Source organism: Falco peregrinus, chromosome Z (assembly GCF_023634155.1).
Source record: "Falco peregrinus isolate bFalPer1 chromosome Z, bFalPer1.pri, whole genome shotgun sequence".
Lineage (NCBI taxonomy): Eukaryota > Metazoa > Chordata > Aves > Falconiformes > Falconidae > Falco > Falco peregrinus.
In genome coordinates, this window is record NC_073739.1 from 41,762,720 (window position 1) to 41,787,874 (window position 25,155).

At 43.9% G+C, this 25,155-nt stretch overlaps 1 protein-coding gene across 2 annotated transcripts in view; it reads right to left on the reverse strand.

The window, feature by feature from the left end:
• Positions 1–8,562: 8,562 nt before the first annotated feature.
• NTRK2 (neurotrophic receptor tyrosine kinase 2) overlaps positions 8,563–25,155 on the reverse strand; it is a 210,982-nt gene continuing 194,389 nt past the window's right edge. For both annotated transcript variants that reach the window (XM_055791270.1, XM_055791269.1), the window contains 2 exons: positions 12,763–12,921; positions 8,563–11,896 (listed from right to left, as the gene is read on the reverse strand). In XM_055791270.1, coding sequence (XP_055647245.1) covers positions 11,711–11,896; positions 12,763–12,921 — 345 coding nt within the window. In that variant the 3' untranslated portion in view covers positions 8,563–11,710. The remainder of the gene's footprint in view (positions 11,897–12,762; positions 12,922–25,155) is intronic.

Consider the following 25,155-nt stretch of genomic DNA (forward strand, 5'->3'; position numbering starts at 1 on the left):
TGTTGTTCTCACTTTACTTTTTGGTTTTGGTTTTGTTTGCTACCATTTCAAGTTACTGCTACAGACTATTGATTTTAGGGTTTTGGGGCTGGCCCTGGTTCGGTGTCTTAGTCTGGCATGAGACTATCTAATCCCTTCCCAAGTCTTTTCTCAACGCAACTGCTTCCCTGAGCCCTACAGGTTTTGACCTCTGAAAAGCAAAACAACAGCAGAGTTTGATCCCTGGGCAGGGTCCCAGGAGACATCCTCATTGCTCATGACACAGCCCTTCCTCTCTGCTGGTCTGGGGTTTATGTCCTTGCCACCACCAGCTCTGCAGTTGTATACTGCTAATTGTGGTGAGACCCACATTAGGTGTGTTGGTGCCACAGACTTGAAATTAAAATTTTTCATGTCCATTGGCTGCATTTTGGATTTTCTTAAAGCTGACTTGGTCCAAAAAGAGCTGGCAGCTGAATTTGCCTTATGTACCATTCTGGATTGGGAAAGCCATCTTTGAACCCTGCCCTGAGTCACGTTCAGAAGTAGGTGTTTAGCAGCAAATCTAGCCTGAAAATAATCGCTAAGCAGCATGTATGATGGCGCAATAGGATTTTGCACGCCCTGGGAAAACAGCGTGACTTGCGGTATCAGTTTGACATTGCAGACTTCACTGATCCCTACCTGGTTGTTTAGTATGGAATTCAGTGAGTTTGGTTGTACAACACAAGGCGAGCCTAAAGAGTGCTGGAACAGCTTGCAAAGCACCTAGCTCTTGCCAGAGTGATTAGTCCCCCACTGGTGAAAAAAACCCAACACCACTTACTGCCAATAACCGTTATTTTAACCAAGCAAATTGCATATTTATTCAGTGGCCTCTGTGGTATTGGAGGCACTGTGTTTATTCTCCATCTGCTTTCCCTTATCCAACCCTCTTTAGATCCTGAGTTGCTATAAATGACTCGTGCTAATGACATTTGTCAACATAATTCCACAAATCATAAAGCAGTGCAAGAAAACCCCTTAAGCAGAAAGAGATACCCAGAGTTTGCAATGGGTTGTTTACAGGTACCTTCTTGTGTAACAGCTTGGAGGAACTTGAAGACAGACTGTGCCAAAACCCCCATGTTTGGGAATGAGGTAGGAGAGGGGAGCAGGGGATATGAGATCCATGTGTTTGCCTAATTTTGTATCCTAAAGACTTGCCGTTCCCGTCCGTGATTTTTCTTGAAATGTTAATTATAGATGGGGATGTCAGCAGTGCTGTTAATAGACTAACTTAGGTGCTGTAAAAAAATCACCTGATGAACAAAAAGCAGGTTTTATAACTAGTGATCATCTGCAGCAAAAGCAAAATGCACCAGTGGCTTGTGTGAAGAGCACAGGACTGCCTCTTTGTGCGCCCTGCCCTGTGCTGCAGTGGGTTTGTCCATGCACCTGTGTGCTGGCTCACAAAATCGACTTCAGCAAGAGCAGTGGTGGGAATACGTGGGGCCAAGGAGGGTGCACCCAGAGCTGGCAAGGGCAAGGCACACAGGTGCAAATACTGCTGGTGCCATCCAGGGGGTCACCTGGATGAGGCGTGTGAGTGAAAGGTGATGTGACTGCGTGTGCCTCCAAGGACAAGTTTCTCCCCTTGTGAGCAGATTTAATTGATGCAATAAAACCAGGACAGGTACCTTGGTGTTTCAATCTCAATATCACTAAAGTTACTCCACTGGGTAATTGATCAGCTGCTGTGCCAGGGAGACATTAGACAGTGCCTCTCACAGAGAAAGTGAGTGGCTGGGGCCCGGGAGCTCATCCCCTGCTGGCACAGGACTGGGATCCAGCTGATTCTCTGCTACCAGATGCATGCTGGGGGCCAGGCAAGCAGCTGTGCAAGGCACCCAAAAAATAGCTCAAGATACAGGTCAAGACACAAGAGCAAGCCCAGTCGCCAGGCCTCTGCATGGCAGACAACATGGGGCCACCTAAGTGGCAATGAATGGCACCCCTCAGCCAGCAGGTCCACCCAAAATGGAGAGTGTACTCCTGAGGATATGTGCCATGGTCACGAGCACCAGCCTGTGCCAAGATGGGCAGCTCTGCAGCACTTGCAGCCATGCCACTTGCTGGCTGTGTGCTCTAATGCCAAGGTAATGCATGGAGATGGGAGTGTGGGCAGCTGTGTGGGGGGTATTGGTGATGAACAGGATGACAAGTGATTCCTGTCACGATGATTAATGCCTGTTCCCACTTGTCTAAGTCCAAGCCCATGCTCAGCCCTTTGCCTGCCTCGGTGAAGTGTGCTTTCTCCTTCTTGCTCTCCAGCGTCAGTCCCGGGATGCTCCAGAGGCTGCAGGAAAGAGCTGAGGAGGATTACAGGCTGCAGGCTGTCCACAGCCACAAGCACCCTGCTCACACTGGAGACAGGTCACGCCACCCCCACAAGCATCCCATAGGACTGCACCAACCCATTGCAGATGGACGATATGCTTATTGTCAGATTGGACACAGCATCTTTTAGCAAAGGGGAATCATGCCCATCACCTCCATCAGGAGTGGACATACAGAAAACCAGTCAATGCAGGCACTCAGGGACAAGAAACTTGCTGTTTGCCAGGACTCTCCCCAAAAGCCTCAGCCTGAGGGTCAAGGCTGAGCTCTCCCCTGTGGGGACACCCATTTTGCAGCTGGTCTGTCCCTCACATACTGTGGGCTATGAGATGAGAGGGGAAACATTTGTTTCTGGGGGGGGTGAGACATGAGCATGCTGAGAAGACTTTCCCGCGTTGCTCCTCATTAGATACCATGGGCCTCTCGGCACTGCTTAGGGCAGGGGTCCTCAAACTGTTTAACCAGGGGGCCGGCAGGCAGCCATCTGCGGCTGCTTGGTTGCCCCCCCAACCCCCGGCAGGAGGGGGCGGGGGGGTCTGTAAATACCGGGGGCTGGATTGAGGACCCTGGGGGGCTGTACTCAGCCCGCGGGCTGTAGTTTGAAGACCCCTGGCTTAGGGGCTGGAGACCACAAGTTCAGCTCTTGTCAGCTTTGCAGGCTGGGCTGGCTCCCTACCCACTTACAGGTTTTCTCTCCTCTCTATTGCATGGACGATAAATACTGCTCATCTACCCTCCCACATATTCATGGTATCTGCTGTCTCTGTAGTATCAGGGCACCAGATATTAAAGTACACTTACAGGTGTGAAAACCAACCAGCAAGAAACTGCTCTGAGGGTGAAGTTGATCACCTCTGCCAAATCAAAAATCCCTGCCCTCATAATGCCTGCTGGGGAAGAAAAAAGTTTCAATTTAAATGTTACCCAAGATCAGGGCTGGTAGCACTGGCTAGAAGGGCATACAAAAAGATGCCCTAGAGAGGAGATTTTTTACCCTTTGGCCAGCTATCACAAACCAGTTGTAAATTGGTTTCAGACTGTGAACAAGAAGGTGCTAAATGCCTTGCCATTCCTGTTGCAGCCCCAACTTTACAGAGAAGGACTTGGCTTACCCTGGGCAGGAGCCTGCCCTGGGACTTACCTATGTTAATATTCCCACTCTCCACTAATCGATAAATTACTTTTTCATTCCAAACAATTTCTAACTGAGCTAGCTGACAAAAAGAGATTAATTAAACCTGGAGCTGGCTCTGCCCCGTGCTGTGACACAGTGAACAGCACTATCAGTTTTTATAGTTTTTATGTATTCAAATGAACTGTTTAAAAAAAAAAAAGAAAAAGAAAAAGAAAAAAAATGAAGATAATAGAGTGCAGATCTGGACCTTCCATAAGACTAGCACTCATTGTATCATAACAGAGCACTACTAGGCCTAGAAACTTCTCTATCAGAAGTGCTCAAAATATGTGTAAATAATTTAACAAGTGTCTGTTTTATTTGTCTTCAAGGTCAGACACTACACATCTAATATTTACATCCCATTTTAAACAAGGGTTTTCTCACTTACTCTGTGATCTTCTCCTGTCCATCTCGTCTTTCCTTGCAAAACATTTAATACAGACCGCCACCAGAAAAAGCAAAAGCTTTTTTGAGTGTCATTAATCCCTGATCTAGGTTGAGTTTTAGCTCAAATCATTTGTGATGATTGTGAAAATTTGTGATGGTACATATTTTTGCATGATGTGACTATCAGCTCAAGAAGGTAAAGCAACTGTTTTTCCCACACCTCTCTTGTTCTGCTTATGGTCTTTTTTGTTAGTATTCTTCATTGTATCACTGATAAAAATAGACCCAAGCCCTAAAATCTTCAACTCTCAAAAGGCAGGAGTTGCTGAAGGAACTCCATGCTTGTTGTGCAGATAAAACTATCCTCAAGCATTCAAAGCACAGGGCCCTTAGCATAGAAATGAGTTGGGTGATTCTTCAGGTGATTACTTCAAATATTTTTCTTTCTTGCATGAAGTCTTGCCTGTCAGAACCTATGGTTTATGAAAAGTGTTAATAAGCTGCTTTGGTAAGATAACCTGTGAGCTGCTTTAGTAGAGTCAAGCCTGACCTTGTCCTAATGACTTCCAATTTTTTTTTCATCCTTTCTAGGGCCATCATTCTTCTTTGTAACATAAATTTTCTCACTGATTTAAAAATAAATTATTATGGCTATTAAAAACACTAACGGGAGTAATCAATGAGCACTGTGAATCACTTTTAAAATAATACAGTGATCAAGATGATTGATACTCCAGTTATATGAAGCATTTAGTGCAAAGACTTCTTCATCATTAAATCAATTGAGTAAGTTTGTTGAGCCTCACCAGAAGCAGGCACAGGACTTGTGTTGCGTATCCCTTCCTGGCCTGTTAGGTATTTCACAGCTCTCTGTGGGTTTTATGCAGAAAGAACATGCAGGATGTGCCGACAGGTCTTTGGCTGCTGCAAGGCTGTCACTGAGCAGCAAATAGGAGTGTGCTTGGCTGGTTGTGCACCTTGTGGCAGAAACCAGTGACCTTAAACAAGCTACCAAGTCTGACACATTTTGGAGCATCAGGAAGCTCATCAGCCTCATTAACAGGTCTTCTGAAAGCCCCCTGCACAGCCTTTACCCTGAAAGTTGCAGTGAACAGAAGGCAATAAAAATGGCACCAGTCATTACTTTTTAAGTTGGGCCTCTGCTCTGTGACATGGTGCACGCTGCTGGGTTGCATGCACCCAGGTGGGCAAGGCAGGGAAATACACAAAAACTCTTGCTCCCTCCACCACAGATGAGCAAGGGTATCAACGTATCAACACCTCCTGCCTGCCCAAGGGCACAGGGAAGTTTGGGATGAGCTGGGAAGAAGCTATGGGAGGTGGGAGGGATGCTGGGGAGAGGAAGCTCAAGCTGTACTCTTAGGGTGGGGGGGGAGTGTTGCACTGCACAGGAGAGGAACAACCAACATGCCCTGTTGCAATGCTGCAAAAATGCAGAGTGTGCAAGGGCCCTGCTAGCTCATCTGGCTTCATATCTCATGACACAAAGCAGCCATGACAAATGGCAATGTCCAGTCCCTGCTGCTGCTATGTGCTCCTGGCTTTAAAAATCCCTGGGGAAAAGGATGGTAGGGACGGCGTGCAGGCTGTTACGCCCCTGCTGCTGGGACCACAGGGCAGTGGGTACAGGAGCTTGGCGCTCGGAGTTTCTGCAGGTCTCACTGCTGCCAGACTGTATTGCAATCAGTTGTCTGCAGTGAGGTGTTTCATTTCAGGATGGCAATGCAACCCACCGGTCTGGAAGGCATACAGATTCATGAAAGCAGGTAAGGCAGTTTTCAGTCACTGGATGAACAGGAACTGCTGACAAACCTTTTCATTGTGGTTCCAGGATTTTCATAGCTTTGGACAAACTTCATCCTGAGGCTTCTTCTCGGTGGATTGTTTTCCTTTGACCTTTTGAATGCTTGTAGCCAGCTTGTCTAATCTCAGAGAAGTCTCTTGGCAGAAGGAAGCAGACACAGTCATAAAGTGGCTCCCATATTGTTTTACTCAAACCTTGAACAGCTTGGTTTAGATCAATAGCTTGTGGAGGGATCTTTAATCAAGTTGCTGAACCTTCCTTTGGATGCCTAAGTACTCTGCATTCTGAATCTTAATTATGTTCTTCAAGGACTTGGATTTAATGGTATATTTGTTCACAATATATTCATTCTAGTTATTCATGAGTTAAAAAGAACAAACTACATTTTTAATGGGGCTGTGATTTGAGGAACACTTAGCAAAAGCCAGAAAATATCTGAAGGTCTGTTTCTGCTAGAAGATAAACAGGTATTTGCTAAGATAGCTTCCCAAATGAACAAGCATTCAAATAGGATCTTCATTTGGAAAACAAAGAATAAAAAAAGACTGTCATCACATTCAGATTGGAAAACCCTCTGCCCTTTTACTACGGGTCTTCTCTTTCATCAACTATGAGCTCAGTGACCTGCTTTTTATTCAGAGTTTTAGAGTACAAATATGTCATGTTTGTAAGCATACTGAACTGTTCCTTAAGTTCATCCTTTTCAAAAAGAAAGGAGTTTAAAAAGGCATACAAACAAAAGAAATTAGCACACAATACTTCATGAAATTTTTATGTTTTTTAAAGCAATAATTTTACCTTTCTTTTGGATGACATTGTTTATTGTAAGACATCATTTTTATTAAATACACTGCAATACAAGAGACTTTCCATGTCATGTTGAGAGAAGCTGGTCACATGATTCACAAACAAAACTTTTAACACTGATACCTAGGCATCACTTTGAAATCAGCCAAGATGCAATGAAAGTTCTAAAGCAATGACTTGTTATAACAAACTGCAAAACAAGAACCACTAAATATTTCCACAGAGACATCACATTAGAAAAAAAAAGAAAAACAAAAAAGAAAGGAGAAAGATAGTTCTACACACCAGGTCACATTTTGGTGACAATATAAAGATTTATATTTATATGTAGATATCTTCCTCTTTACCTTAAGTGACAAAGAGAGCGATATCTAGAAATATATATATACGTAAAATATAGGTGGAAAGCAGGGCTGGGACAAATATTTAATTAATTTATTCTCTCTCTATTAGTGATTCAATTAAACATCAATGTTGAATTAAATTACTTCTATATAAAACATTCTTAGCTGCTTTTCTTTAAGTTACAGAAAGGTACATAGAAGCTGTGAGATACAGGCCTCCGAAAAGATTCGATTTCATCTCTGTTTTTGCACATATTCCAATCAAATGGCCTCACTACTAGCAGCTTCTATTGTCCTTGCCCAAAGGAGTCAGTTTTTATAAAATACCAGCCAGTCATCACCCAAAACCTTCTACAAGCAAACAAAAACCCCCCACAGACCTGGTCTAGAATGCATAGACGGAAAAATAACACACCCATCATTTCCCACTTCTTCTCCTGAGATGTATGTTTAAAAGATGGCAAAATAGTCACTTGGTTGTTATTGTGAAATTCACAGTGTTTTCCCTGCAACATGTAGATATTTTTTTTCTTCATACTTGTGATTAATGTAGCACACCCCCCACCCCACCCAAATAAAGGTGTTTTAACTAAGGCTCTAAAGGACCTTTTGATTCAAAGCAGCAGTGGTTCATCCCAGCCCTCACAACAAGAAAATACAACTTCCTGTGCTATCAAAACCTCCATCTCTGATTAGAAGCCCCAGCCTATTCCCCAGCCCCTCCCTACTCCCTTCCCTCACATTTTATAGCAGTATTTGAAATCCAGTTACAGGCTGCAACAACTCAGACACAGACTTGTTCTAACACATATGCATTATACCTTAGTCATCCAGTGACCTAACAATTCTATTGGGTTATTCAATTCATTTTTAAAGTGTTTTGTAAAAGTCTACATCAACCACAACAACAACAAAAAAAATCTCTCAGAAAGGTGGGGAAGAGTACAGAGAGGGAAAGGGAGGAAAGAAAAAAGAAAAGAAGGAAAGAAGGAGAAAAGTAAAGAACAGAAAAGGGAAAGAAGGAAATTGTTACAGAAATAGCATGAAAAAAACAAACAAAAAAAGGCAGTTACTTATTTAACTGTAGACAATATATAGAGATACTGGTTTACAAATCAAAATGTATGAAGTCCTTTTAGAAGGGTACACTCCATCATGCATCATGGGTTGCTGCTGCTTTGTAAGTGTCTGTTCTCCATGGCCAGTTCTGGGTTCTGCAGCTCTATTGAGAGTGAAGGACAAAGCGTGGCGAATGCTGCTATTATTACTGCTGAATTTTGGCATTCTCGTTGTCCTACAAGTCGTGTTGCAGTCTGAATAGTCCAGCACATTCTTGGAATTATTTTGTTACTGCAGACGAGTATAAAATGCTAATGGAGTTGCACTGTTATTCTAGGACAATAAAACAACAATAGCACAAACCCAGGAATGACAGTAAACCAAACCCTTTTCCAAGCTTGGAACCCTGTCTGTTCATTTCATTGTAAGAAATCAACAAGTGAGATGGGAACGGAAGAAATGTTTTTATGCAATCATTGGGGCAAGAAAAGTGCTTGTTGTTGTATCTCTGGCATTCTAGCACTGCCTCTGCTGCACACCAGTTAAAAAGTTGAATCTTACAAACATAGAAAAAGAAATATCAAAAGAAAAAAATATTTTGGTTACTCAGCAGACTTTATCAATTTATTAGTAGCACTCTAATCATAATTTGTAATAATGTAGGTGTATGTAAATTTATACATATACACACAGCCCATACATAATGTGCATGCATGTCTGCACATATATAAATAAAATACAACATAGGCATACATGTATATGCTCTGTGTGTGTATATATGCCATATGCAAACACACATATATAATATATATTATATATCTGATCAGTTCATAGCTTCACAGTCCATAAACTTTTTAAATGAGCCTGATTGTCATATTTACTCAGTGTACACGACCTAGCTGACAGTGCAAGCATGATGAATATGCACATATACTCACCCTTCACTGTGATTTGAACATATTTCTTCCTCTTCTCTGATCATTCTGCTACACTTAGCCGCCTTTTAATAAACAAACACAAACTATGTATAGTTACAGTTTATAGCTTGTCTACTGTGATTACACATTTTATGCACTATCAAGAACATTAATGATATAGGTCAAGGTTATCCATACCGGTGGCTCTGTAGAACATTTGGTCCTTTAGAAGTTTAACATACTGCTATGTTATTGCACAATGCATTGTAACACTATTTATTCTCTGAAATGACTCTAATAGTCTCACTAGTAAATCAAAAAGAAGATGCCACTAAGCGCATTTTCAGGGTTTTGTGGTTTTTTTTTTGGTATACATTCTTTCAGTGCTTACAAAACCCACCTGTTTGCTTTCAGGCTGGAGCCTGCTTTCCAGTAGAAGAAGCATCTCAGATGCCTTTTTCTTCAGCTCATAAGAAACTACAACAGAATACAGCAGGCAGAAACTCAGCACCCCCCTCCATCACCTGCAGCCTCCTCCCATTGCACAGTAAGAGCGGACTCTGACACCTTTCTTTTCCACCACTGTTGTTTCAAAAATCAATTTCAAATTCCTTTAAAACACAACATTCAGGTTCTCAAGAGAATGGGTTTCACTGGATGCTCAGTCTTTATCTAGCTTTCTGTGTGAACTTCCAAGACAGTCTAGATAAAATCTTAAGGCCTATTTTGTAGGAATCTTCCTCTGGCTTTTTGTGTGTTCCCAGTTCAGTAGCGGTTAAGAAATAACATCTAGTTTATTAAAGAAATACTGAGTATGGCTTTATAGTTACACTGTCATGTTTATTTGTAATGCTGCCTTTTCAATGACATTGAGAAGGGTAAAACTTCATCAGTGTCCAGTGAACTGTTTTCTTTTGAAAATATTCAGAATCTTTATAAGCTAGCTCTAAAAGCTTCTGAAGGAAAAACTTAAAGTGCCTCAATAAATAATATATGCCAGCAAATTATATGTTAAATGTGCTATGGGAACACTTACAAAAATAAAACGCTTAATTTATTAAATAAAATATCCCCAACACAAAGATGAAGGATTATTTTGATCTGGCTCATATCAATAAGAAATAACAAAAAGAGAAAACAGAAAGAAAGATCACTTTTTTGCAGTAACGCCCCCTCACAGAGGGAGGCAAAAGTCTTGAGGAATAGAATAGGTAAGGTAGGTTTTCATTGTAAGAATTCATATTAAAAATAATCCTAACTCTAAATTTGAAATCATCAACTTCCAGTTCGAAAAATAACAGGTATGCCCATGCAACTGTCATCAACACAGTGGCCATGCAAATGTTGTACACATACAATGCCAATCAAACCAAAAATGAGTCATTTAAGAAAGAGTGGATGGTGGTAATGACAGCACTAGTACCAATACAAACATGGTGCTGAGCTCAGGGTCTTTGCACTCTGAATAGTAAGCCATAACCTCAGAGTAATTTGTTTTCTCTAGAGATCTCTATCCCCTGCCATGGCTCAAACATAACTAGTGATCTCCGTGCTTTAGATTATTGATGTTATATCAGCCTATTGTATCTGTAACATTGTAAAGGCATTTTAACATGGCTAATGTCCTCCATTAGCCCCTTCTAATGAAATAAAAGTTACATTGTTATGAGTTCGCTATGCCTACCAGGGTGTACTACAAGATGAGTGATAGTTTCTGCACAAAGGGCATTAATCGACTATGCACAGTTTTGCTTGCATGGTTCAGGAAAAAAAAAAAAGGATTGAGGAAGGAAGGAATATACTGCTGGACAAGCACAGTATATGATACACCTGTCTCAGCACCTATAGCTTGCCCTATCTTATCAAAATCCTTAATTTCAACATGTGAACCTGAAATTAATACCGTACATTAGTAAGCCTAGCTTCAGCCTTTATTAAAAAGACTAGCTGGAGAACATTTTTATACCAGTGGCATGACAGTATCCTACCAGAAGACAAAATCAGGGCATGTGTTTAGTTTATCATGTTGTAAAGTAATTGTGTGCAGTAAAAGCAGCATCTTTTCCCCTTTCACTTGTGTCTGGCAATAAAAAGTGCTGGCAAAGCACCTCCTTGAACAATCCCTTTAGTCCTCAGAAAGACTCTTCAGGGAAAGTGCTAAATCCCCTCTTGCCTTCGATCAAATCGTTTCAGTGTTTTTTTGTGGGGTTGGATGCCATCTGATCCCCTAGTTCCTCCAGATAGTGTATCACACAACACTGTCTTCTTTCCATCTGGCTTTATCTCCGCAAGGAACATGCTTCATGTAGAGAACACCAGTCTTCTTTTTCCACCCACATGCTGAAGCAAAAAATATTGAGGTGAATCCATAGAAACTCCCAGTAGCTGTACAGCAGAAATCACAAAGTTCGAGTCAAATATATTTTTTCCCTTTTTTTCATCCACATCAAAGGCATGAATACAACAAGGCATTGTTAGTTGTGGTGGGCAAACTGAAGAGTCTGCTGATATAACAGATCGGGTATTTAAGGCCTTTGTCTATGCAGAGTTACAATAATGCAGAAGCCAAATTGATAAGAAAGACAGGAGAAAAGAAAAAAAAAAATAGAAACAGAAAGAGAGATAGAGTGAGAGAGAGAAAGCAGATACATCTCAGTAATGTCTAAAAAGTCAATACTGTGTCTACAGATGGAGAAGTGCACATTGCTTGCCCTTTGAAAGCTTCTCCGCAACTTTGTCATTAATACTGTCAAAGTTAAGAACACATTTTAATGGAGTTCAGCGGCCGTTGAACACATTCATCCCCACAGCCCACAAGAAGAAATGCTAGGAGACTTTAGCCTAAAATATCCAAGTAGACTGGAGATGCCTTGGCCAAGTTCTGGAGAAGGGAATGGATTTCTTTGATGTTGAGCCTCATGTGAGGTTCCCGTTGCCAACAGCCCAGCATCAAGTCATACACTTCCTTCGGGCATGTGCGAGGTCGCTGCAGGACTCGGCCCTGAGTGATGCACTCAATCACCTAGGAGAAATCACAAGGAAAGGATCAGCACAGCTGTATCAATGACGTGGGGGTCATCTATGGAAGGGTTAACTGCTAATTGCCACTGCAGCCTCACTGGTGGCAGTCACCCAGCCAGCTCTGCCAAGGGCTGCATTTCTAGGCAGACACACGAGCAGCCAAATGCGATCTGGAAAAATCACTGTAATGTAAGTTGTCAAGGAGCAAGAGGTTTACTGATGTTATGTTCACACATGCTGCCCCTTCCACTCATGAGAGAATGGTAGCCAGGAAGTAATCCTAAACCTCCTCCTTCTAACCACCTATCAATCTCACCTCACCTCGGAGGCAGGCCAAGTTTTCACCCTGCTCACACAGACTGTCAGTGCCTCTCCCTCCTTCCCTCCTTAAACTTATGAGTATCACTGTGGCTAGTCTCTGGAAAGGGTTACTTGTGACTGCCTGGAAATCAAGACATCTCCAGATTACTTCAATCTGCTCAATAATGGTTTTGGACAACCACTTTGCAACAATGACATGTATGATATGGAAATGAAATCGCCTGTTCAGGAGACAGCTAGGCTCCTCTCATTGCCCCATGGTCTTTCCCAATACCCAGAGCAGACTATCCTATACAAAGCAAAAAGCTAAATACCAACTGGTATAGTTCTGCTTGGACAACTCCATCCACACTGCGGAGAAAATGGTGAAAAGGAAGAAATTCAACCACAAAGTTCATGACAATACCATGAATACCTGCTATCGGGGGTGGGTTGGGGGTGGGTGGGGTTGCCTTTACTAAATAAATTTGTGGCTGTCCAGAGAAGATACACCAAGAGTTAATGTGCCAGCCTTCCCAAAGCAGTTTGAGAATGTATTACACACACCTCATTGTTTGAGAGCTGATACCATGGCTGTTTGCCGTAGGTAAAGATTTCCCATAACACAACCCCCAGGCTCCAGACATCGCTTTCTGTGGTGAACTTCCTGTACATGATACTCTCTGGAGGCATCCAACGAATGGGCAGCATGGTGTGACCCCCAACCTGAAAAAAAACAAATGAGTCAGAAATAATTTGTCCAGACCCTCACAAGGAAGAGTATCAAGGCATTAAACAAGGAGAATCCATAGCTCCTTTTTTTCCCACCTGATACCATTGACCCTGAGGAGCTCTTAAGAACTAGGGATCCATGGTCCAAACTTCTCTCCCTGCAACAACAGTCACTAACATGATAGGTTTCTCAAAAGAATCTCTAAATACATTATTTCTGAAGTGCAAACTCATCTTTAACATTTACTTGGCACACCCATGGAATAGAAAGGTCTATAAAATTATTAATTAATTTAGCCTACCAACCCACTTTAAATTAGCCCAGTTTTACTCTTCATTTTAACACTCAGTAAACTAAAAAAGATTCATTAAATGAAATCTGCATTGATGACTCTCCTAGAAATTCAGCGACATCAACTGAAATCCAAGAAGACACAGTGGTCTGGCTGCATGACACAGTATGACCAGGATCTGTATGCTAATTTTGAGTGAATTAAAGCAATGGCCTTTTCTGCTGATAATTTCCAAAGTTAATGCATCAAATTATTTTGTTCCACATTAACCACCCAGTCCTACACAGCTTTAAAAAATAATTCAGCCTTTTCATAATATTCTTTTGATAATAAAGAACTTGTAAGATATGGACCCCTATCCCAAATCAACTTACGTTGAATGGGGTCTTTCACTAAAGGAATGCCTTTCTGAAAGTCCCTTGGAACATTTTTTGTTTTCCCCAAAATGCTATACTTCCTCAAAAATAGGTTTCCTAGCATTACTTTAAATTAAAAAAATATATCTCTTATTTCCAGTTTCTAAACAATTTTTTGTTCCTGATACATCCCCTTCTGACTGGATAACATCAATAAAGAAATACTCTCAAGTACTTTTAAAATAGCGTAACTGCTGAGATACTGTGATATAGCTATACCCCCCAGCCACAAAGGGCAGCCCGAGGGAGCGCCCTCGAGCTGGAGTGCTGTGACCAGAGCCGACAAACAGGGCATGGTGTGGCAGCAGCACGGGGGGCACTGCTGCCAAGGAGGGGCATTCCACTGGCCGAGTGAGAGACCTGATGTACATATAACGCAGCAGCGGGCACTGCTCTGTGTCTACTGCACAGATCAGGGGCACTCATCCTACCCGACTCTCACAGCAGAATGGTGGGCGCTCGTCTCAGACCCAAGGCTGCAGCTCTGGCTGCAGGGTCTGCACCATCTACCCCAGTGGTGGCTGATGCCTCCACCCAGACAGAGCTGCTGAAGGCAGAGGCTCCAGTGCAGGCCTCGGGCTGCAGGACGTGCCCACACCTTTCTCCTGGGGCAGGGACAGGCAGCAGACCTGCCTGCAAAACCGTGCCCAGATGGAGGACCTCCTGCAGCAGGTGGCTGAGCTGCAGGAGGTGGCAAGAAGGCTGCGTAACATCAGGGAGGCTGAGAAGGAGTTGACAGCTGGTCCCAAGTGCAGTCTGCAGCGGACTCACAGCCCACAGCCAGGCAGTGAAAAACTCCCCCATGGCCACACACAGAAGGGACGGGGCCGATAATGCAGAAGAATGGAAGACTGTAACATCAAGGACCTACAGGAGGAAGAGACTTCCCCCAGAGCCTGAGGTGCCCTTGCAGAAGTACTTTGCTGCTCGGCCAACTGAAAACAAGAGACCTGTCACATAGGAAGGGTGCTGAAGCTGAGCAAGGCAGCCTGACCTGCCTGTTGTGTAACAACCAGCACAACTAAGAAAAAGCAAGGGCTGATAGTAGTAGGCAACTCTCTTCTCAGCGGTATGGAGGCTTCCACCTGCTGACCTGATGCACTGTGTAGTTTGACCTTGGCTGGATGCCAGCTGCCCACCAAAGCCACTCTGTAACTTCCCTCCTCAAGTGGTCAGGGGAGAGAAAATATAATTAAAAGCTCATGGGCTGAGATAAGGCCAGGGAGACATAACTCACCAATTACTGTCATGGGCAAAACAGACTTGACTTGGGGGAATTAGTTTAATTTATTACCATTCAGATCAGAGCAGGATAATGAGAAATAAACCCAAATCTTTTAACAACTTCCCGCTACCACTCCCTTCTTCCCAGGCTCATCATCACTCTCAAATTCTTTACCTCCTCCCCCTGAGCCACGCAGGGGGATGGGGAATGGGGGTTATGGTCAGTTCATCACATTCTGTCTCTGCAACTCCTTCCTCCTCACATGCTTCTGCTGCTCCAGCATGGGGTCCCCAGGAGACAGCTCTCCATTAACTAACTTCTCCAACATGAGTCCTTCCCACAGGCTGCAGTCCTTCACAGACTGCTCCCGCATGTGTGCCTTCCACGGGGTGCAGCCCTTCAGGCACAGGCTGCTCAAGTCTGGGTCCCCTGTGGGGTCACAAGTTCTGCCAGCAATCCTGCTTCAATGTGAGCTCTTCTCTCTGTGGGTTTGTAAGTCCCGCCAGCAAACCTGCATCAGCACAAGCTTCCCATGGGTCACAACCTCCTTTGGGCATCCACTTGCACCAGCATGGGGCCCTCCATGGGCTGCAGGTGGGTATCTGCTCCACCATTAACCTCCATGGGCTGCAGGAGCACAGCCTGCCTCACCGTGGGCTTCACCACTGGCTGCTGGGGAAACTCTGCTCTGGTGCCTGGAGCACCTCCTGCCCCTTCTTCAATGACATTGGTGTCTGCACAGTTGTTGCTGTCACACAGTCTCACTCTCTTCTGCTGCAATTGGTTTCACAGGTGCTCCTCCTACCCTCTGCCCCCCTTCTTAAATACATTATTCCAGAGGTGCTACCACCATCACTGATGGACTTGGCCTTGGCCAAGTGGCAGGTCCCTCTTGGAGCTGGCTGGCACTGGCTCTATTGAACATAGGAGAAGCTTCTAGCAGGTTCTCACAGAAGCCACTCTAGCTACCAAAACCTTGCCATGCAAACCAACTACATGCACTCTCTAGAGAGGTGTACTGCTTACCAGGGGCTTGTATCAGGGATCTCACCAAGAGACCACCAAGCCTCATACAGCTCACTGACTATTATCCACTGTTGTTGTTTCGTGTGGGCACCAATGATACAGCCAGGAGCAGTCTAAGGCGCACCAAAAATGATTACAGAGCTCTGGGAGTGGGAGTAAGAGACTCCGGAGCACAGGTTGTTTTTCCTCAGTGCTCCCAGTCAAATGGAAGGTGCTTGAAAGGAGCAGCCAAACCTGGCAAATCAACAGCTGATTGCGGGACTGGTGCCACAGCCAGGGGTTTGGCTACTTACACCATGGGACTCTCTCTGAGAACCCTGGTCTGCTGGGGGTGATGGGGTCCACCTGACAGAGAAGGGGAAAAGCACCTTTGGTCACTTGCCAAGCTGGTGAAGAGGGCTTTAAACTAGAGGTGCTGTGGGAGGGAAACCTCAGTCCATCCCACTCCAGCCAGTTTGGTACCAGTGCCAGCATCAGATGCCCAGAGCCCGGAGAGGGATCACAGGGCAGCAGCAGAGCACCTGAAGAGCAGCACAAGGGGATTCCAGGCACTCCAGGCAGTTGAGACAGGTTCATTGGGGGCCCAACTTAAATGCCTCTGTGCAAACACATGTAGCTTGGGGAATAACCAGGAGTTAGAGATGTGCACACACCTGCAGGGGAATGGTCTTACTGGCATCACAGAGACATGGTGGGATGACTCTTATCACTGGAGTCTTGGGATGGAAGGACACAAGCTCTTTGGGAAGGACAGGCAGGGGAAAAGAGGAGGGGGTATCACTCTCTATGTCAGCAACCAGCTGGAGTGCATGGAGCTCCATCTGGGGATGATGAGGAGCTGACCAAGAATTTATGGGTGGATTAAAGGGAGGGCAGGGACATGTGACATTATAGTGAGGGTCTGCTACAGGCCACCTAACCAGAAAGAGTGAGTGGATGAAGCCCTCTATAGACACATAGGACCCTCCTCAACTTCACAAGCCCTGGTCCTCATGGGGGACTTCAACCAACCTGACATCTATTGGAGGGACAACACACCAGGGCCTAGGCAATCCAGAAGGTTCTTGGAATGTGTTGATGGTAACTTACTTCTCCAACTTCTAGAGGAGCCAACAAGGAGAATTGTCGTGCTGGACCTTGTTGTCACCAACAAAGAGAGGCTGGTGTGGAAAGTGAAGCCTAAGGGCAGCCTTGGCTGGACTGACCATGAAATGGTGGCATTCAGATCCTTAGGGCAGCAAGGAGGGCATGCAGCAAGATCACTAACCTGAACTTCAGGAGTTTGGCCTCTTCAGGGATCTGTTTGGTAGAGTACCATGGGATAGAGCCTGGGAGGGAAGAGGCATGCAAGAAAGCTGGTTGATATTCAAGGATCACCTCTTCCAAGCACAACAGCGATGCACCTCAGCAAAGATGAAGGTGGTCACAAACACCAGGAGGCCTGCATGGATAAACAAGGAGCTCCTGGACAAAATAAAACACAAGAAGGAAGCCTTACATGAGGTGGAAGTAAGGACAGGTAGCCTGGGAGGAATATAGAGAAACTGTCCAAGCAGACAGGATCAGGTTAGGAAAGCTAAAGCCTTGACAGAATTAAATCTGGCCAGGGACATCAAGGAGAATGAAAAAAGCTTTTATAGGTATGCCAGTGCTACAAGGAAGACTAGGGAAAATGTTGGCCCTCTCCAGAAGGAAACAGCAGACCTGGTTACCAGGGACAAGGAGAAGGCTGAGGTACTCAATGACTTTTTCACCTCTGTCTTCACCAGCAGGTGCTCCAGCCACACCATCCAAGTCACAGAAAGAAAAGGCAGGGACTGGGAAAAGGAAGGACTGCCTGCTGTAGGAGAAGATCAGGTTTGAGACTAAGGAACCTGAAGGTGCACTAGTCCATGGGACCTGAGGAGATGCGGGTCCTGAGGGAACTGGTGGATGAAGTGGCTAAGCCACTGTCCATCATGTTTGAGAAGTCATGGCAGTCCAGTGAAGTTCCCACAGACTAGAAAAGAGGAAATGTAACCCCCTTTTTTAAAAAGGGAAATAAGGAAGGCCCAGGGAACTACAGACTGGTCAGTCTCATCTCGGTGCCTGGCAAGATCATGGAGCAGATCATCCTGGGAACTATGCAAAGGCACATGGAAAATAAAGACATGATTGGTGACAGCCAATGGGACTTCACTAAGGGCAAGTCATGCCTGACAAATTTGGTGGCCTTCTCTGATGGGGTTACAGCATTGACAGATCAGGGAAGAGCGACCGATGTCATCTACCTGGAATTCTGCAAAGCTTTTGACATTGTCCTGCACAACATCCTTGTCTTTAAACTGGAGGAGAGACATGGATTTGATGGGTGGACCAGTTGGTGGATAAGGAATTAGCTGGATGGTTGCACTCAAAGAGTTGTGGTCAACACCTCAATGTCTTAGAGGAGACTGGTGAAGAGTGGTGTTCCACAGGGATCTCTACTGGGACCAATGCTGTTTAACATCTTTGTCAGTGACATGGGGAGTGGGATCGGGTGCACCCTCAGCAAATTTGCCCATGACACCAAGCTGTATGGTGTGGTTGACACACTGGAGGGAAGGGATGCCATGCAGAGGGACCTTGAGAAGCTTGAGAGGTGAGCCTGAGCTAACGTCATGAAGTTCAACAAAGCCAAGTGCAAGGTCCTGCACCTTGGTCAGGGCAATCCGCAGTACCAATACAGGCTGGGTAGAGAATGGATTGGGAGCAGCCCTGAGGAGAAGGACCTGGGGGTGCTGGTGGGTGAAAAGCTCAACATGGCCCAACAATGTGCACTTGCAGCCCAGAAAGCCAACTGTATCCTGGGCTGCTTCAAAAGAAGCGTGGCCAGCAGGTCGAGGGAGGTGATTCTCCCCCTCTGCTCTGCTCTGGTGAGACTCCACCTGGAGTGCTGTGTTCAGCTCTGGGGCCCCCAACATATGAAGGACATGGGCCTCTTGGAGTGAGTCCAGAGAAGGGCCACAAAGATGATCAGAGGGCTGGAGCAACCCTCAAACAAAGACAGCCTGAGACAGCTGGGTTTGTTCAGCCTAGAGAAAAGAAAACTCAGTGGAGACCTTATTGGAGCCCGCCAGTACCTAAAGGGAGGCTGCAAGAAAGCTGGAGCGGGACTTTTTACAAGGGTATGCAGTGATAGGACAAAGGGTAATAGTTTTAAACTGAAAGGGGGTAGATTTAGATCAGATATCAGGAAGAAATTCCTTACTGTGAGGGTGGTGAGACACAGGAAGAGGTTGTCTGGAGAAGCTGTGGATGCCCTATCCCTGGAAGCATTCAAGGCCAGGCTGGATGGGGCTTTGAGCAACCTGGGCTAGTGGAAGGTGTCCCTGCCCATGGCAGGGGGGTTGGAACTAAATGATCTTTAAGGTCCCTTCCAACCCAAACTATTCTGTGATTCTATGATATTCTGATTACTTTTACATTAAGACAGCTTTGAATATTTCCAAGGAAGTTAAAAAAAAAAAAAAAAAAAAGAAAGCTTTTTTAAGGATATCTAACTTTTTATTAACTCTCATTTTCCTGTCTGAAAGTGTATTTAGTTATGAAACCACATTTGCACTGTCAATTCAAAATATCATTTCTCCTTGTGGGACTTTACATTCAAATAACACTGCCCTTGTTCTCTTGCTGAAACAGCAAATGGAAGGAAAATCCAACAGAAGCTCAGTCACGGTTCAAATTATTTCTGAATCGTGCAGAATATCAATTTCCAGCTATTTATCAGTAATTCAGCATTAGCGCAGCATATCAAAAACACAGCTACATCTGTGAGAGGTCAGCCGTGTTCCATGCATCACCACAAGTCAATGCTTGCTACTGGCTCCATCAAAACGGTGTCATGCTAAAACTTTCATAGACTTGGTCTATTACTAGGCTTTTCTTCTTCTCCCCTTACATGAAATGTCATGCAAGTAATGGAGGAGTATTTTTTGTCAGGATGCCAAATGAAAGGCAGGGCTCCCAGCTTCAGTCCCTGGCTACACTGTGGGTTTGCTTCTGACTCAATGCAGGTTTCTGTGCACAGGTTTCAGAGACATTGAAAACGGGACCCAGTTCCTGTGGCTTTCCAGCCAACTTAAAAACATACATGAGAGCACTCCATTGACAAAGAATGGATACACATTTTTAAGTGCTTTGATCAATTTGTCCCACTCATCTCTGTGTTGCAGTTTACTCTTCTGGCAGGCAGACTGGCTGTAAGTCTCTGTGCATCAGTATTTTCAGTCATCTTTGACCGAGAAGTCACTCAATGATGTGGGGAGTTTGAAGTAACACATGAACATGCTGCGATGCAGCCAGAGCTTCCATTTTGCAACTTATCATAACCTAAACTGACATGGCAACCAAACAGCTCCAAACCATGACTTTTACCCCCATCTTGAGAGGTATTTCATTAGAAAGTCAGAAATGTTAGTCCTTTAGAAACATGCAGTAACATACAGCCAGACAAAGGGCAAGTGCCATTAAAAGATTGTTAGTGATGAGAAGCTTTTGGTCTCATCAAATATTAAAATGGCTCTTAGATCTGCTCATCATATAGCCTCTGCTACTGGTTCTTTTCAGCAATTTCTTTGACTCATTCCTTAAAAATTTATGAAAGCTATAAACAATAAAATATGTGTCTTTTTTTTCTTGTTGTTATTTGTCACATCTTACACCAAGATATTTTGAAAAAGCAATTAAAATACCCCACCACACGCACTCCAAATCATCTTTTCTTATGGTTCCTTGCTGCAGAACTGCACTGGTTTTGTTGCAGGAATGAGTTTCCAATGTCATTCAGTAAAATGAATGACACACGTCTAGAGTGATGATGAGAAATTGCCACCAAATGATGGCTCTGTGACGAACTGATCTGTAACATCACAAATGTAGCTGCCTCTCTTTGCAGCAAATAGCATGACTGACTCATCAGTATTGACACCAAGAGTTCGATTTACAGATAAGCACTAGCCACAGGGGTCTTTGTTGTTCTTCCCACATCATCTTGCCTGAAGCTGTGTCCATTTCTGTCCCTGAAGGCAGAAGATTTTACTGGGTAGAGTACTTGCCCAGGACTGAGAAGTCCTGAGATCTCACTATTTCTATCATTGCCAATATCAATCATATTAGGCAAAGTTACTTCCAACACCCCATCACCTTTTTGACGGTAATATGTAATGCCTTAAAAAGTATCAATAAAAGCATTATAAGGGCTGCTTTTCTTGCCAGACAGCATTGCAATGAAGACAGAATACCTATGCAACACTGAGCGTCACCTGTGCCAGGCTGAGCATCTACTCATGGTCGAAAAGCACCTTCAGTTTCAACTCAGATTTCAGTTCAGCCACATCACACGCACAGGTCAGGGCCTGGCCAAAGGCACTTTTTCTAAATGCACATTTCCTTCTCTGTTAATGATCAGTGGCTACAGTGCTCAGAAAAGCATTAAGGGCTGTGTTTGGTTTATGCTTAAAATGAAGCATATTTCAGAGCTTTCTCGAACTGAAGCCTATGGCTTGACACCACTGTTTGCAGGATGCCTGAAACAGATTGCCAGTCAGTTGTGAGCTTTATTTTCATTCTTTATTGGAGGAGTGTGGAGTCCAAGCACCCACAGTTATGCCATAATAGCAGTGAAGAGAGGTGGAGTGCTTTTTCCTGTTGTTGACAAACCCCCAGCAAGGCTATGGGGCATTTTCCAAGAAGGAACAATGAAAGAAAACATGACTACACTGATCAAACTTTAAAGGTATTCAGTGATTCAAAGGGATGCCCTCTGCATATGCTTTAATAAGAAACACAAGCATTACACAGCTTTCAGATATCATCAACATTCTGCAGCATAAAGTCCCTGCCATGCGTGCTGTGACTGCCGTGCTGCTTTCTACACATCATTTTAAAACGGTTGTGTGTTAAGCAGACTACAGTTTGCAGGTAAATAACACATTTATATTTTAGTCTAGTTAAGGTTATGACAGGTCTAAAAGCAATAGTTTTAATATAATATGCTATCACTTTAAAATCCATACTGCAGCAAAATTGCTGCAAAAATGACCATTTAATGGATACAAATTAGCGTCTATTTTCTTGACACTTACCTGAAAGCAGCTGCATTTTTATTTAGAACTGCACTTCTACAGATCCTTTCTGCAACTTAAGTACACGCTTCGAAATGTCAGTTTACGAAAGCAAGCACTCCCTAACCCAGCTGTTGCCTTGTATTACATTCACTAGTTGCTTTTACTAGCAATATTGGGCTAGAACCTAAACCAGAAAGCCTGGTGAAAGTTTCTGCAATGCGAAAACTGTCCACCGGGTGGAGACTTCTACGCCAGAGCAGTGAACCAAGTTCTCCAAAGCAGCACTTCCAACAGGAAACCGCAATTTTTTCCAGGTATGAAATGTTGCACTTTCGATAATCGAATGTTATTCCACTTGTCACCACTTCCAGCTCTCATCTAAATTAATTTAGCACTTTGAAAGGTGCCAGGCAATGCAAGCTGGAACATTGTTCTCATCTATTTGCAAATGTCAAGCTTCAATGATTGCTGTAGAAGCACCATGTCTTAGCCCTGAAGCAGGGCATCCAATTCTAGAGCTTGCTGAAGTTTGTACACTTTCTGGCTTCCTATGTTCTGTATCCTGCTTCACAGGCACTAGGAGATGGTGAGGCTTGTCTAATGCAGAAACTTTGTTTTTTAAGAAGGAAACCAGGCCTGTAGTGTGCAGTTCTGTGGAAGTAGATTTCTGTTGTCTGAGGGTCTGTAAACCCAGTTTTCCTGCACATTAATATTACTGCTATATAAAAGAGCCCTCAAATGCCTGTCATCAAGCTAAAGGCAGGGAATCACTACAGTTTGCCTATGCCAATTTAAAAAGCATCTGTTGATACCCTGCCCTGGACACTATTTTAACTTCTATTGCCCAGCTGCCATGGGAAGCTCTTTTCAAGAAAGCCTTGTCACCCAATCTTCATGGGCAAATGGGTATGCTCTCTTACAAAGAACAAGCAAATGAAGCCTTGTGCTCCAGCTCGGAACAGGAGGCTGTGGGTGGAGCCAGAGGAAGCCAACCTACAGAGATATGTAAAGAAACAGGCTATATGTGGGGCTGCACAGATAAGATGCAAGCCTCAGGCTGGGAAAAGCACAAGAAATGATGTTGCTAAGATGACCATTCAACCAATTCACACCAGGCTTATACTTTACTCATTTGTACCATGAAGAGGGAGGGCTGAATAGATTGGCCGTACTTTTGCAATGCATGCCAGCTGCAACCCGGTCTTACCACAGCAGCACTGGGGGCTGTGGTGCTGAGGATATGATGGATGGCTCAGGGCTCCAGAGCCACACTGTATGGTGCTGTGGGGGCTGACCGAAGGGCAGGACAGGGACAGTCTTAACAAGACGCAATCTCTCCTCCTGCTAAATGCTGGTGGCCATATTTGGAGAGGCTCCAGCACTCCTGGAGAGGACTTCAAATCCAACCCCCAGCTTTTGCAGGCTTTGTATTACATAAGCCTTTTTTCATTTTTTTTAATTTTTATTTTTTAAATTTTTGGCTTTAAATAGTCAATTACTCTGAAGTAAAAAGCTTCACGAAGTAAAAAGCACAGCAACCAATTGCATAGCCTTGGAAAACACACTTCCTCATTTTTGTTCAGCGTTCCCAGGTTCCCACGATTCTCACTGAGTGACATTGCAAAATTTGTATATTCACTAGAGACTAGCGATGCTTTTTCTGCCAACAGGATAAAAGTAATCTTTTACTTGCGAGCCCAATAAACCTGAATGACTAATGCACGGATTTCAGCCCTGATCCTGCCCAATGCCCTGTCTGGCTTGACTGTTGCATCTCTCCAGAGCCCTGCTGATCTCAGACCATTTGCAGTTCAGGGTGGTATTCTTTGAAAGAAGTAACACAGTTCAGCATATGCTTCAATTAACTGTCACATGACAAATATATACTCAGTCTCTTTAACGCAAGTGGATCTTAGTTTGCCAAACTGGAACCAAGCTGTACCTTTTGATTCATTCGTTCACTCCCTTCTAAGAAAGCATCCCATGTACTTGTGGGATTAAAGCGTGTCAGGGTAGTTTTCATTATTTATGTTTTGGTTTTCTGACTTGTTTCCCCACCTCAGGATGATATAACTGCAAAGAAATGTTCTCCACAAAAATTTTCATGTCTTATTGCTAAAATTGAAAACCTCTCCCCTCTTGGTAAACATCTGCTCTTTTCCCCTCATAAAACATTGGAAAATGTTTCTCCCAATGCAAGAAAAAAATCAGTAATTGTTATTTGCATTTCTTTAATGCCCTGGCCTTGCACATGAAGTCAATGTCTCCTCTTAAAGTATCATCAGCCCTGCCATGTCCACTTGCAGAAAAGCAATATATTATTTGCACAGTCATAACAAGCCATACCACTCCAGCATGAGGTTAGCGAATTATGAAATAAAGTAGGTTATTAGCCAATAGCTAAAGATGTGTCCTTTCATTTTCAGTTTTAACCCTGCTTTACTTCATTTGTATTCAAAAAGAGCTTATATCTAAAGTTCTTAATTAATTCTATCAGTGGTCTTGTCAGAAAACTGAAACAATGTCTAGAACAACATTTATTACACTGTAAATTATCTCTTCAGTGGTGCAACACCAGTTCAATATTGTGTGTCAACTTTGCGTCACTGGAGATACAATTCTTCTCATGAGTCTCCATGAAACCATGAACGGTATGAAAAGATTAAGACCGACCAATTACTCAGAGTTTCACATAACAAAAGAACCACATGACAACAGATGAAATTTCTAAATGGCAGATTCACAACAAACAAAAAGAGGCACCCCATCACACAATGTACAGTTGCTTGTGGAACTCACTGCCACAAGATGCTGCCAACCCCCAAGGCTTACTTGGGAACAAAAAGTGATTAAACACACTCATGGAGGATAAAATCTGACAAGGGTTATCAAGCACAGAGATGCCATTTTTGGCCCAGGAAGCGCCTGAGCTGAACAGAGCTGGAGGCTGTGAGTACTTGAGGGAAATATTAATATATGCTCAATCTGTTTTCTTAGTGTTCCACAGGCAGTGGTTACTTGCAGTACTTGCAGTGACAGGATTCTGTAGTAGAGGGGCCTTTGGAGAAGCTATTCCTATGTTCCTATGAAGATGGGCCACACATTGCAATACACAGTCCCTACCAAACTTCTCAGTAATGCTTATGGAGGGCTAGAAACAATCCTGCCAAAAGGGTGGAATG